This window comes from Coffea eugenioides, chromosome 7 (assembly GCF_003713205.1).
Source record: "Coffea eugenioides isolate CCC68of chromosome 7, Ceug_1.0, whole genome shotgun sequence".
NCBI lineage: Eukaryota > Viridiplantae > Streptophyta > Magnoliopsida > Gentianales > Rubiaceae > Coffea > Coffea eugenioides.
Window position 1 is genome coordinate 12,784,877 of NC_040041.1, and position 13,444 is coordinate 12,798,320.

Sequence of the window (13,444 nt, forward strand, 5' to 3'; positions counted from 1 at the left end):
ATCTCCTTGAATTTTAGTTTTGCTCGTACAGGAAGTTGCTTTAGATTGTTAGAAGAACTTAGCATCTTTAATTTGGACAAGTTTGGGAAAATCCAAATTTCAAGGCGATTTTTATAGAGTTTCTGCCCAAATATCATCAACACTAGCCATATAGTTTTTTATTCTTATTCACTTAGAACTCTATAATTTTTCTTTTACCTCATTAATCTTGCTTGCTCTCGACCTTCACCTTTTGGCCTAGTAACCTTACTGTTTGTTGTTTCTTACATTATTCATATTTTTCTAGTATGGAAAAAGTTATGTTATTGAAACTTAATATTCATGAAAGTATTCATTTACTGTAATTAAGGAGGAAAATTGTCAAAGAGGCCTCGATTTAATAGCTAAAATTGAGGAGCAGAACTTAGAGATTTAATTTTAAAATTTCCTTTCCCCTCTGCGCTTCTTAAATTCCACCTCTCCTCTAATGAAAAAAGAAAACTAAAAAGAAATTGCATGATCTTTATATCCATCATGTCCAAAATAACTTGCAGGCTCAATATATCGAGCTGAGAAAGCATCATGACTGATCTACTACAAAGTTGAATTATTCTATTGTCGTCGTGTAAGCCCAACATGAAGAGATGAACTAGTCTTACAAGGAAGTGTTCAAATGTCAAACATATACACTAATTTACAAAACAGAAAGTTGAGTACTTATTAATTAAACTCATCGCAAAGTATAAATGTATGACCACAACAATTAAATAAGATGATTAGGTAGTATGGTAGTTGTCCATGATTTCTCATGGTCATGGTTATTCAACCAAGGTTTCTAGCCTCCAGAAGCAGGTATTTCAACATTCAACCTTTAAGAATCAAAAGCAGGCCATCCAGTAGACTCAGTACAAGAAGGCCTAAATTAGAGTTACATATTACTGTTCCATCTCCACAACACAACCAAATCTGTTAAGAAACGACATGGATGAAGCAGACATTGCTGTAGAGTTTCTATTGGAAAACCTCGAGTTAGTACTGAGCAATGCCTCCCATTCAATCCTTGTTGCAGACTGCCTGATTGTGATATCCCTCTATGAGGATCTGAAAATCATTAAATCCTTTCTGAAAAGATTAGGACAAGCCCCGTTTGACCAAAAGGAAAACCAAGCTTTCTTGCTTACAGAGATTAGAGATGTGGTCTTGAAGATATTAGATGCCACTGACTCTTATGTCATCAATGCTGTCAAAAACAACAATAATATAACTGGAACAGATGTTGATAGTCTCTTCAAGAAATCCCGAGAGCTTGCTTTCCGTGCAAAACAGATTGATTTATTCAAGAAAGAACTGTTGTCTCTTCATAATGATGCCTCCAGTTCTTTCCTGGCAGTTGAAGAAGTTGGGATAGCTTCAGATGAAGTTTTGTCAAGAACCAAGAACAGTGTTTCCATTTTGAAGGAAGAAAAAATGGTAGGCTTTGATGATGAGGTAACCTTGCTGCTGGACAAGCTTACTGGGGAAGAGAAGCAACTGGAGGTGATTTCCCTTGTTGGGATGGCAGGAATTGGCAAGACAACTTTGGCAAAAAGATTGTATAACGATCCACGGGTTGTTTATCACTTCCATGTTCATGGATGGACTTCTGGGCTTCAAAATCTTGAGGTAAAAAATGCATTGCATGACATCTTAAGTTTAATCACCGATGATAAAAAATCTCTGCACAAAATGACTCGTGATGAAATTGGAGAGAAGTTGTACAAGCGTTTAAAGGGGAAAAGATATCTTGTTGTTATTGATGATATATGGGATTTTGGGTCCTGGAGCACGATGAAGTGGTATTTTCCAGATGATATGATAGGTAGTAAAATCTTGATCACTAGTCAGATCAAAGATGCGGTTTTGGAAATAAGTCCACGCAACTCTGTTCATTTTCTGCGATTTCTGAATCACGATGAGAGTTGGAACTTATTTGAAAGTAAAGTTTTTACTAATGAAACCTGCCCTGAAGAGCTCATGGAATTAGGGAGTGAAATTGTTGCAAAATGCGAAGGACTACCACTCGCAATTGTTGTTTTAGCTGGGCTTGCAAAGAAAAATAAGACTCAAGAGTGGTGGAATTACATTAATCAGAACACAACTGCATGTTTAGGTGGTGAACAAGAAAAATTCATGGGCATTTTAGGATTGAGTTATCAACACTTGCCTAGTTCATTGAAATCGTGCTTTCTTTATCTTGGATCATTTCCCTGGAACCATGAAATCCCCGTGAAGAAACTAATCCCGTCATGGATTGCGGAGGGATTTGTCGAGTCTAATGGAGAAAAGAAAGTGGAAGATGTAGCAGAAGATTACTTGAAAGATCTTGTTGACAGAAGTCTAGTTATGGTTTCCAAGAGAAGGTCCAATGGCGGCATTAAGACTTTCCATGTTCATGATCTATTAAGAGATTTATGTGTCCAGAAAGCCAAGGATGAGAAGTTCTTGCAGCCGAGTTGGCGGATATTCACAAATTTCTAATCCCGTCATGGATTGCGGAGGGATTTGTCTTGTCTAATGGAGAAAAGAAAGTGGAAGATGTAGCAGAAGATTACTTGAAAGATCTTGTTGACAGAAGTCTAGTTATGGTTTCCAAGAGAAGGTCCAATGGTGGCATTAAGACTTTCCATGTTCATGATCTATTAAGAGATTTATGTGTCCAGAAAGCCAAGGATGAGAAGTTCTTGCAGCCGAGTTGCGGATATTCACAAATTTCTACTTCACCAAGAACTCGACCAATCCTCTATCACTACTTCAATGCTGGTAAAGAACTAAGAGCTGGCATTCAAGCCTACAGGATTCCAGATTATTGTAAATGCTTTCACTCTTACTGTTTTCACTCTTTCAAGAAAAATGATGTCATCTTGCACAGAAGCATATTTACAGACTGGAGAAGGTCATTTGTGTATAAACTTCTCAGGGTGTTGGATTTAGGATATATGATGCTAGAAGACTTTCCAATGGAGATAGTAAAACTAGTTCATTTGAAGTACTTGGCACTTCTGATTTACAGCATTAGGAAGTTGCCACCCCTGTCTAGCCTGTGGAATCTCGAGACCTTTATCCTTGATACAGAGAAGGGACAAAGGGTTATCTTACCTCAAGATATTTGGAGAATGATAAAGTTGAGGCATTTGCATATTTCAGGGGAACTAGATTTCCAAAGTACCTCTTTGACTTCTTCAACTATTTCTGTGCTATGCAATCTGCAATCTATTTCCCATCTATGTCCTTCAGGTTCAATTCAGGATGTTCTGGCAAGAATTCCCAATGTCACAAATTTAGCATGCCATCTAACTTTATCAAACACAACTGAACACCTTGAATTCCCTGATCTTTCTAGTTTGGAACTGCTAGAAACATTGAAGTTTCATTATCAGACATTTGGCATGGTACCATTCAGCGTCCCTGAACCAAGTAAATTTCCTCCACATTTGAAGAAGCTGACTCTGATAGGTAGTCATATAGACTGGAAAGGAATGTCAGTCATTGGGATGCTACCAAACTTGGAGATTCTGAAAATAAAGGACAATTTCTTCAATGGACCAAAATGGGAAACAGGCGATGAGGGGTTTTGTCATCTCAAGTTCTTGAAACTTTCACACACAGATCTTCAGCAATGGATTGCCTCAAGCAGCAGCTTCCCTTGCCTTGAGCAATTGGTGTTAAATGGATGTCTAGATTTGGAGGAAATACCATCTAGCTTTGAAGAGATCTATACACTTGAGATAATTGAGGTATATCATTCATCTCAGTCTCTGGCAGATTCAGCTAGGCGAATTCAAGAATCACAGAGATACATGGGCAACGATGAATTGAAGGTCTTGATCCACCCCAACTTTGAAGAGGAATAGAGGAGTTTTCAGTCCAGAATTAAAAGGTACTTGTGTATATTGGATGAAATTTTACTTTGGCACCACTTCATTGCCATGTACTACAGTTCAAAAGTAATGTCATATGCTATCTAAAGTTTAGCTGTCCAATTATTGTTGCTTATTATAGCAGACAAATAGAAAAGAATCATCAAATTCTTGCATGGTTTCTTGATCTGCCAGTAGAAATCCTACTTGAAATCCGAATTGTAGCGGATGTCATGCGCCAATTGTGAATTGAAAATGTAGGTTCTGTGTTAAAATTCTGTGATTAGTGCATCCATGCATTGACGGGGCATAGCCAAGATTTGACAATAGTTGGGGCAAAAGCAAGGGCAAGGAGGGGAGCAATGGGACTTTATCGAGTCTAACTCAACTCATCAAAACAAACAGCATACTCCTTCACTACCCCAACGCCAAATAAAACAAAAAAATTTTTTTTAAAATAAAAGTAAGGGAAATGATATTTACATGCCTGCATTGATATTTATACGCCTTCACTATCTTAAATTGGCTTAGGATGCAATAAAAATTAAAAATTTTTAAAAAAATTAAAGTCAAGCGAAATGATATTTACACTCCTGCATTGATATTTATACGCCTTCACTATATTAAATTGGCTTAGGATGCAATGAAAATTAAGGTGGTGCTGGTGTGCAGATATCAAATAGCGTCATAAAATATCATTGTCCAAATTGAATTACTAACTTGGGTTCATTTATGTTCATAAACTGTATGGTTTCTTTCCTAGTGGTATATTCTCCTTGTTTGTGCTAGTTAAACTCTAGAAGAAAAATTTAAACTCTAGAAGAAAAATGAAGATGAAATCTTGAAAGATGGTCCTATTTGGGGTTGATTCCACTTTACACCCTTTAATTATACTTAAATTTCTAATTTAGTCCTTAAATTTCTACTTTAGTCCTTAAAATAGAACACTTTAGTCCCTAAACTATAAAATTTGTCCCACTTAAATAACATTATTAAGGAAGTGAGACAAATTTTATGCCTAAGGGGGTATCCTTTAGGAACTAAAACGGAACAAATTTTATACTTTAGGGACTGAGTGGACAAGTTCTATATTTTAGGAACCTAAGTACAACAAATTTTATAATTTAGGAATTAAAGTGTTCCATTTTGAAGTTTAGAGATCAGAGTGAGAATTCGAGTATAATTAACGGGTTCAAAGTGGAATTCGCCCATCTGCATTTGTTACCATCATAAATTAAAATGCTTATATTTTCGAATTATATCTATGACTCCCCTATATATAAATTCTATAATACAGAAGGATATCAATAAGCATTTACATCTTTTTTCGAAAGTAAAGACCAGCAAAAGGAAAAAGGAGGGGTTATATTGCAAAGAAACACCGACATACAACAATTTGTCCCATTGGTTATAGGAGGAACAGGAGGAATAGAAAATGAGATTTTTTAAAAATACAGCAAAATCACCTTCCAAGACTATCAATGATTCCTAAAGCCACTTCACAAATATGCTTCAAACCATCTTCCCTTGCAGCTAGCTCATGTGGATAAGCCACCCCTGGAGAGCGCCTAAAGCTGTTGTGACAAACATTTGGATAATCAGCTGCAGCCATAACATTTATGTAAGCATAGTCATATATCTCAGCATCCAAATCTTGAAGTGAAGCTTGAAGAGCTTCAATGGCATAGGAATATTTTTTGGCACAATCTTTAATGAGCTTCTTCATCAGTGTATCATTTGTGGCACTCAGAACTTGGGAGGAAAGGTATGTGTTGGTAGCTGTGGCATTGGCCATTGCTACTCTAACCATAATAATTGCCAATCCATTGGCGTCTGCATTTAGGCTGGTCAAGTTTGATTTGAGGGATGATATGCAAAGGTCATAGTAGTTTGTGACTTTGCAAGTGCTTTCTATTAAACTTGAGTCACCCTGGACATGAATTGCCAATTGAAATGAAATGCACAAAGCAAGAACTATGGCAAATGAAGAGTAGGCCATGGAAGAAAGAGAAGGGATGGAGGGAGAAAGAAGTGTGAAACAGTTCCTTTCTTTTATGGTGGAAAAAGAATGGAGATCTAGCAATCATTGCTTTGTATTAAATGATTTGTTTTTGTTCCTTTGGCTGAATACAAGGATCTAATTCGACTTTAGACTATTTCTAGTGGCTTTTACTGTGTCTAATCCACCAATGTTCACAGACTTTAGTCCTCATATTGAAATCAAGACTTGCAAAGAATTTCCTTAGATGTACATTAAGAACTAGTGGATTATCATTTGTACACTGATAGGTGCATATGCATGAAATACAACTCATTTTAAATTTGAAATCTTTTCTTTTGTAAGCCACTTGTATAAAGAAAGGATAATATCAGAAACCACCCCCGAGATTTGCCATAACATCACTTAGTACTCTTGAGGTTTTTAAAGCCTCTCTTACCTCAATTAGTTGACACTTTATATGACATTTCGATCCTTTGTATTAAAGATTAAAAATGCATACTAAAAGAAATACAATACTTTGGTTCCATTTCTGCCATTATGTGTCCTATTTGTGAATATTGCGGCAGCAATGAAAATCAAAATGACTCTAATGAGTAAAGGTCATGATGGGGAGATTATAAGTACTACAACAGCAAAGTTGCAACAAGATAGCAATACCTTTAATGATCGTTGCAGCAACTATTAGTGCTGCTGTTGCTTCAGCTGCACAAGTTACAGCAACAGAAGCAAACAAATTTAGCAGTAAAATGGGCAAATTAAGAGAAAATTCAAAAGAAAAAAAATCTTCTAGCAAAACATGCCAAGTTATAACCTTGAAGGTAGTGCTAAAAATCTGCTAATTGTCCTCGGTTATTCCCAAGAGCAAGAGAAATATGGACTCCAACAAAAATACTGCTTTTATTTGGTAGACAATTATGTCAAAAAATCACCCGAAATGGTGCCAATATGGGATGGCAATTTCGTATTTATTTTTTTGTCTAGATTTTTTTCGCTTTAAACAACTATTTAGATTGAGTTGGGTAATATCATCAATTATGATCTTTAGTGAGGGTGACATCCAATCTTCTCAAATCGACAAAAGAGGTAAGATACCCTTTAGAAAACTTTAGAGATGCTAAGTGATATTATGACAAATCTCAAGGGAGGTTACAAATATTATCCCATCATAAATTGTAGAAAAAAAATCTTTATTTTATTGTCTGCAAATTAAAATAACAATAGTAGTAAGTGTTTAAAACCCAATTATTCAGGTTTCCTACTGGTTTTTTTTTTTTTTGTCTTTAATATTTATTTCATGCAAGGGCTAATTTAGAAGGAGCAATAACAGTTAGGCTTAATCACGTATTGTCCTCTTGTAATTAGGGTCAAGTAGCAAATTAACTCCTGCATTTTCAAAATATACAAATTGCCCCCAATTGACTACTAGGAAAATGTACCTGTAGCCCCCCAATTTCTTTTTACTTCATAGACTATGATATACAAATTTGAAGCATAATGTACTAAAGCATTTATTTTTTTGGTTTAACTTATTTTGTTGTTTGGAAGCAATTTTTTTATGGTAAATATATTTATCATTATTTAGTTGTGTAAAATATTTAACAATCACAAATTATTATACAAAATGAGAAAGTGTATATATAATAAAAAAACCTTAAATAGTTTCTATTTTCTTCAATAGATTCTTGTTGTGTATTAATTATTGATAAACTATTTTTTTAATCGGCTAACCCCAGAGAGAGGGAGGACACCACTCCTCAATTTATTCCAAAAAATAATTATTGATAAAATGTTGATGATACACTAGTATGCATTACTTATTAATAAAATGTTTATGATGCATTGATTATTAATAAAAATAGAAATGACATAAAATATTATTACTAAATATGCACCTTTTTAGTTTCTTGCAATAATTTATGATAATTAGATATTCAACTAAAAAAAAACTATATATGATTAAGTGTCCAACGAACTGTTAATAAGCATAAAGAAGAAAAGTAAATGAAGAAAAACAGAAAATAGGAGTAAAATGTTTATATTAAACATTAATTATTTTTAGCAACAATTAATGCATAACAAGAATTTGTAAATAAACTAAGAGTTACTTAAAATAAATATATTCTATTTAATTTCTTATGATAATTAAATTTTTCATAAGAAATTCTTTAGAACATGATTATGAAATTTGTATTTCTTAGTAGGAAAGAAATTTAAACAATAAAAAGGAAAACAACAAGAAGAAAGAGTAAAAGACAATATTATCTTCGTAACAATGAAGTTCATTGGACAATATTCTAACAATAAGGGCATAATTATCTTTCTGCTATTTAAATACATTAGACTATTATCATCAAGGGGTCATTTGTAGGTTTCTTGAATACGGGGAGCAATTTGCTTCTAACACCTAATTACAAGGGGACAAAATGTATTTAAGGCTAGCATTTTTTTTTTATCACTTTTGAAAGATGGCCAGCATCCAAAACAAGGTCACGGGTCGCCGAATAAATGCAATGGGGAACAACCAATTTTGAAAGATAAAATTCCTCTGCTAAAGATTTCCAATGTCTTGGCATATGTTCCAGGTACAAAGGGTCTCTGGGCCCTGGAATTATTGCACTTTGGTTTCTTGAAGGGGAAAAATCTAATCACATCTGATCTTCGAGCAAATTGACCTTTGTTGATATCTGCAGATGTATACAGTTCTTAACAACTTTTTGGACTTGTTTTGGCATAGCTGATAAGGCATGAGCTGCTAGCATGTGAATTGGGACTCATCAATTTGGGTAACAAGTCAAGAAAAAAAAATTATCTGCAAATAAGTTACTGAAAATTTAATGGAGACAGTGTATGGGCTACGATATGGTAAATTTCTCTAATGACTGCAAATGAGAAAATGCTGAAGTTATTTTCTGCTATTTCGACTTTATTACACACACGCGCATGCGCGCGCACACACACATATTCAATTGTGCAGCTAAAACCCCAGATTAAGTGGAGTCAAATTCTAGTATAGCAAAACTTATTTTTTTAAAAAAAAATAAAAGCTACTAATGTTACATATAGGTTAAAATTGTATCATATGAGTACCCATTTTTTTTTTAAATCACTACAAAAATCATTCATTATCAATTTTGTTAAATACATCTTTTTCAATGTAACTAAATGGACCTGTTGATTTTATAAAATAATCTGCGAATCACCATCAACGTGATCTTCTATGAGCTTTTTTTAAAGAAATTTATCTTTACCATGCTATAAATAAAAATCATAATAACTTAATATTGTATTATAAATAAAAAAATTTACCATCCACTTGAAAAATTCTTGTTTTGGAAACTTTGAAATTTGAAGAATTGATTTTCTCACTCCACTCAAGAAAGTTCACCTTTGTTTTTGGAAACTTTGGATGAATTTATTCTTGAACTAACTTCCATAAGGCATAAATAAGTTGAAATAAATTCAAAATTATTGTGATGGTAAGAATTATGAAATTTCAATTGTTTAGGATCAATGTATATAGAAAAGAGAATTTGATAAAATTTAGTGGGGGTCAAATAAGATGTAATTTTAAAATTTTCTAAATTTCCTAAGCCTAAAAACTAATTTTCCAAAGTTAAGTGGGGTTAATTGACCCCACTTGCTTGCATGTTGCTTCGCCACTGACTAAGAGCTTAGGTCATTACCATGAACATTCTTATTTGCAGGGTTTTAACATATTCAAGGAAATGATATTGACATTCTAATACATGTTAACGTCAATCTCCCTAATTTTGTTGAATAATGTGAAAAGACATTAAGACTCCTACTTCCCATCGCAACTTCAATGGATGTCATATAGGTATAGACGTATTATTTTTCATATGTTCGAATTTTGTGTTTAACAGTTGGAGGTGAAAAGATATGGAGATAGGGGTGGAAAAAAATATTTTTACGATAAACTTAAAAATCACACCAAAAGTAATCATCCTGGACAGGTGCATATGCCACTAACCACAATTTTTGGCAAGGAAAATTCAGCTCTTGATCTCTTGGATGCATTAAGGGACATAAACTTGTGATGAAATCTAAATCCATCCAAACGGCTGGGCCTGTTTGGATTGTAAATTTTTGAAGTTTTTGGGAAAAAAAATAATATAATAATATATGATGTATGTGAGATAAAAAGATGATTAAAAAAATGTATCAAAAAAATATTTTAAAATTTTTTAACAAAAACTCACAATCCAAATAAGCCTTGTAATTTTTCATCCACACGAGACAAAGGCTAATACCTTTTATCTCCCTTGAGGTTTTCTTTACATTATAAGTTACTGGCATCCAAAACTCACCAACGGAAATATTAAAATGATAAAATTGAGATTTTTCTTAAAATACATTTACGTTCCCAAGGTTTGTCCAAATTACAAAATAAGCCTTATAGTTTGACCAAATTATGATCTAAACCGTATAAACTGCCAATATCTATCACAAACCCCCTAACATCATTTTTAAGAAAATTAAAGCAAAAGTTAGGAAAAAAAAAACCGAAGATAAGGATTATTGACAGTTCAAAAACTCCAAGTTTAGATTGTTACACATTAATTAAATCTAGCAATTTTTATCATCGTAATCAGCTTCAAGACAAAATGTTATGGGGTATTAAAATTTCAGAATTTAGTTTTATCCAGAGGAAAATTGAATCTATGAGAGAAAGGTAAAGTAACAGCAGAGGAGTGTCTTGGAAAGTTCATTCAGTGGATGACATATGTAACATTTGAGATATTTTAATAGTCTTTATTTATGTACACTGTGGAGGGAATAAGAAAGGTAAGTTACAAGGTAAATTCTCTGGTACATATGAAGATATTGACCATTTCAACACATATCAATTTCAGCAAACTATTTTATTCATTCACTGCCTTCAAGCTCATGTAATTTGACATTTCGACAAGATGGTGGTTTATGCTCCCATATGAATGATGCATCGAAGGCCCTCTCCTTTCAGCATGTATTCAAATGCCTTGTTGATTTCTGAGAAAGGCACTTCATGGGTGATGAACTTCTCAAGTTCAAGCTCCTGCAAGCAAAAAATGATTGTTCAAGATAACTTGAGGCACAAAATTAGCGCTTGATTCTGGAAGATAACATGTCAGTGCAGTTGGCTAGTATATGTATAGAATCGATCGTTAATCGCTATAGCTTCCTTCTTCATATAGATGCTTCTAAATACTTTAAATGACAGTCTGGATAATCAGTTTTTCACAGGAGAAATAAGCTTACCTTATTCATGTACTTTTCCACCACTGAGGGAAGGTCAGTTCGAGGCTTATAGTTGCCGAAAAATGTACCCTTGAGTGTCTTTTCATTCAGGACATTGATTGGATGAGTCTTGAATGCATCATCCTTATTTGGTACTCCAACAAGTACAGCAACACCCCATCCCTGCAAGGTCGTAGGATTCAGTATATCCAGACTTTCAGATTACTAATTATTGTCTTCTTGAAATATCCTAATAGCAAGGCATTGCAATTCTTAGAACAAAGGATAAAGTAAGGAGATTACATCATGAACACATTCAAATGCAGAGATCATTGCGTTGATACTTCCAGTACATTCAACACTGCGATCTACACCCCCATCTGTCATCTCTGCAAGAACCTGAAGAAAAACTGTTCCAGGCATTGTGAGTTGAATATTCATTGTCGTCACATTGTAAATTACTGCAGAAACAAGAATTACCTCTTGCACAGGCTTGTTGTAGTCTTTTGGGTTCACAAACTCCGTGACACCGAATTTCTTGGCTGGTTGCAGATAAAAGAAAACAAAAGTCAGAAAGCAATAACAAAAATAGCCAAGTATTTTTTTTCTTATATTTCACCTTAGTTTCTCTAGTGATTTAAGTGCATCTATAGCTCAGGAAAGTATGAAAAGATTGAAATGCATGTTATAAGGGCTTCTTGTGCACCTTCTTCAAATCGGTTTGAGTTCAAATCAACCCCAATAATTCTTGAAGCACCAGCCATTCGAGCTCCTTCAGCAGCCTAATCATAAAGAAGCCATAGCATGGAAATTTAGGAGCTACTGCTATAATGTATGTAAAGAATGTTGCTTTTAACGCAAAATTAAAGTGCAGAAAAGATTCTTACAGCAAGACCAACAGCTCCTAGACCGAAAATGGCAACAGTTGAACCCTTAGGTGGCTTTGCAACATTCAAGGTTGCACCAAGACCTGTACCATTAGCATACATTCTCCATGTTATTGTATCAGTGGAAAATCAAAACTGTTAGCATATAGAGACTTGAATTTCTGAAAAGTTTTCCAACCTGTGGAAATTCCACAGCTGAGAACACAAACTTTATCAAGTGGAGCTTCAGGGTCGATCTTTGCAACACAGCCAACATGTACCACAGTGTATTCACTGAAAGTGGAAGTTCCAACAAAATGATAAATTGGTTTTCCATTTATTGAAAATCTCGACTTCCCATCATTAAGCATCACTCCTCTGTTAGTATTGATCCTGAGGAGGTCACACATATTGCTTTCCTCTGATTTACAATGCCTGCATTCCTTGCACTCTCCTGTGAATACAGGAAGCACATGATCACCAGGTTTGAGTTCCGTCACACCCTCACCGACACTTTCCACAATTCTGCAAACAAAAATTCATTAAGGATCTGAGACAAGTTATTATCAATACCCTAAGAAAGAATATTTTGTATTATAAGTCAATCTGGGACAAGTTATTCCCATACCCTGCAGCCTCGTGGCCAAATATTCTTGGAAACACAGGGGTCTGACCCTGCACATTGACAAAAGTAAGCTTGTTAAACGTATGAAAGGAACAGAAATGTAGTATCTAACAATGCTAAATTAAAACATAGATGCAACAGATGATTCATAATGGAACCTTGGCTTCCCAGAAGTAAACATCAGTATGGCAAAGTGAGGTGAAGAGGATCTTGAGGCGAACTTCCATTGCCTGGGGTGGTGCTACCTCCACTTCCTCAATTACCAGTGGCTTCCCTGGTCCCCATGCCACGGCAGCTGTAAATTGCAGCAACAAGATTAGACTCAACAAGTGTTCAAAACCAATTATTAGACGAATGATAAACAACTGTTCATAACTCAAACAAGTTAATTGGCCATGCAAGAGGTCTTTCTACAATTCATGAGCCAAATTAGAATTATACGGTTTTTTATCTCAGATAAAGCAGAGGAAAGAAATGATGTTAGAATTTAAAGGGGAAGTACCTTTGCAGCGTATCACTTGACCTTGAGTACTAAAGTAAGTAGACATCTTGAATATTCTTAGAGCTTCACTTGTGATGAAATTCAAATTTAAGCAGATGGTTTTGTTGTGGATAAATAGTTTGTTTAAGGTGGATATATATAGTAGCAGCTGAAGTGCAAGTTAAATGCTAGAGTTCCATTATTTTTCTTGGCTTCAGAACAAAACTGCGATTGCTTCGGCAGTTTTGGGATGCAAATCAAAATGGCTGCATACAGATAATACTGTGGTTTCGGATTCCTGGTTTCTGCAACTAGTTGACTTTTGCCTTAAACCAACCAAAAGAACAAAAACAAAAT

General features: G+C 34.5%; 4 protein-coding genes across 5 annotated transcripts; 2 read left to right on the top strand and 2 right to left on the bottom strand.

Annotated features, from left to right (window-relative positions):
• The first annotated feature begins 960 nt into the window (after positions 1-960).
• On the top strand, positions 961-2,496 carry LOC113776943 (putative disease resistance RPP13-like protein 3). The gene has a single exon (XM_027321996.1). It carries the CDS (start codon positions 961-963, stop codon positions 2,494-2,496), a length of 1,536 nt encoding a protein of 511 aa, XP_027177797.1.
• A 104-nt stretch (positions 2,497-2,600) lies between these two features.
• Positions 2,601-3,869, top strand: LOC113776944 (putative late blight resistance protein homolog R1B-14). Its single transcript, XM_027321997.1, has one exon. The coding sequence runs from the start codon at positions 2,601-2,603 to the stop codon at positions 3,867-3,869; it is 1,269 nt and encodes a 422-aa protein (XP_027177798.1).
• A 1,354-nt stretch (positions 3,870-5,223) lies between these two features.
• LOC113778486 (cell wall / vacuolar inhibitor of fructosidase 2) lies at positions 5,224-5,997 on the bottom strand. The gene has a single exon (XM_027323913.1). The coding sequence runs from the start codon at positions 5,872-5,874 to the stop codon at positions 5,338-5,340; it is 537 nt and encodes a 178-aa protein (XP_027179714.1). The 5' UTR covers positions 5,875-5,997; the 3' UTR covers positions 5,224-5,337.
• A 4,819-nt stretch (positions 5,998-10,816) lies between these two features.
• Positions 10,817-13,154, bottom strand: LOC113777657 (alcohol dehydrogenase 1-like). 2 transcript variants are annotated; one of them, XM_027322812.1, is made up of 10 exons: positions 13,109-13,154; positions 12,765-12,901; positions 12,610-12,656; positions 12,181-12,506; positions 12,003-12,085; positions 11,822-11,897; positions 11,596-11,657; positions 11,419-11,514; positions 11,137-11,298; positions 10,817-10,933 (listed from the first exon to the last, which is right to left on the bottom strand). In XM_027322812.1, the coding sequence occupies exons 1-10, from the start codon at positions 13,152-13,154 to the stop codon at positions 10,817-10,819; spliced, it is 1,152 nt and encodes a 383-aa protein (XP_027178613.1). The 2 variants fall into 2 exon arrangements, with proteins under 2 accessions (XP_027178613.1, XP_027178614.1); XM_027322813.1 differs by having other exon boundaries at positions 13,070-13,133.
• Positions 13,155-13,444: the final 290 nt, after the last annotated feature.

Excerpts from the sequence above, each read along its gene's own strand:
- LOC113776943 (XM_027321996.1), top strand. The coding sequence starts at position 961 with ATGGATGAAGCAGACATTGCTGTAGAGTTTCTATTGGAAAACCTCGAG.
- LOC113776944 (XM_027321997.1), top strand. The coding sequence starts at position 2,601 with ATGGTTTCCAAGAGAAGGTCCAATGGTGGCATTAAGACTTTCCATGTT.
- LOC113778486 (XM_027323913.1), bottom strand. The coding sequence starts at position 5,874 with ATGGCCTACTCTTCATTTGCCATAGTTCTTGCTTTGTGCATTTCATTT.
- LOC113777657 (XM_027322812.1), bottom strand. The coding sequence starts at position 13,154 with ATGTCTACTTACTTTAGTACTCAAGGTCAAGTGATACGCTGCAAAG. Across the intron at positions 11,898-12,002 it reads TAGGAGCTGTTGGTCTTGCT|GCTGCTGAAGGAGCTCGAAT; the intron begins GTAAGAATCTTT and ends CTTTATGATTAG. Across the intron at positions 11,515-11,595 it reads ACAACAAGCCTGTGCAAGAG|GTTCTTGCAGAGATGACAGA; the intron begins GTAATTCTTGTT and ends GTTTTTCTTCAG.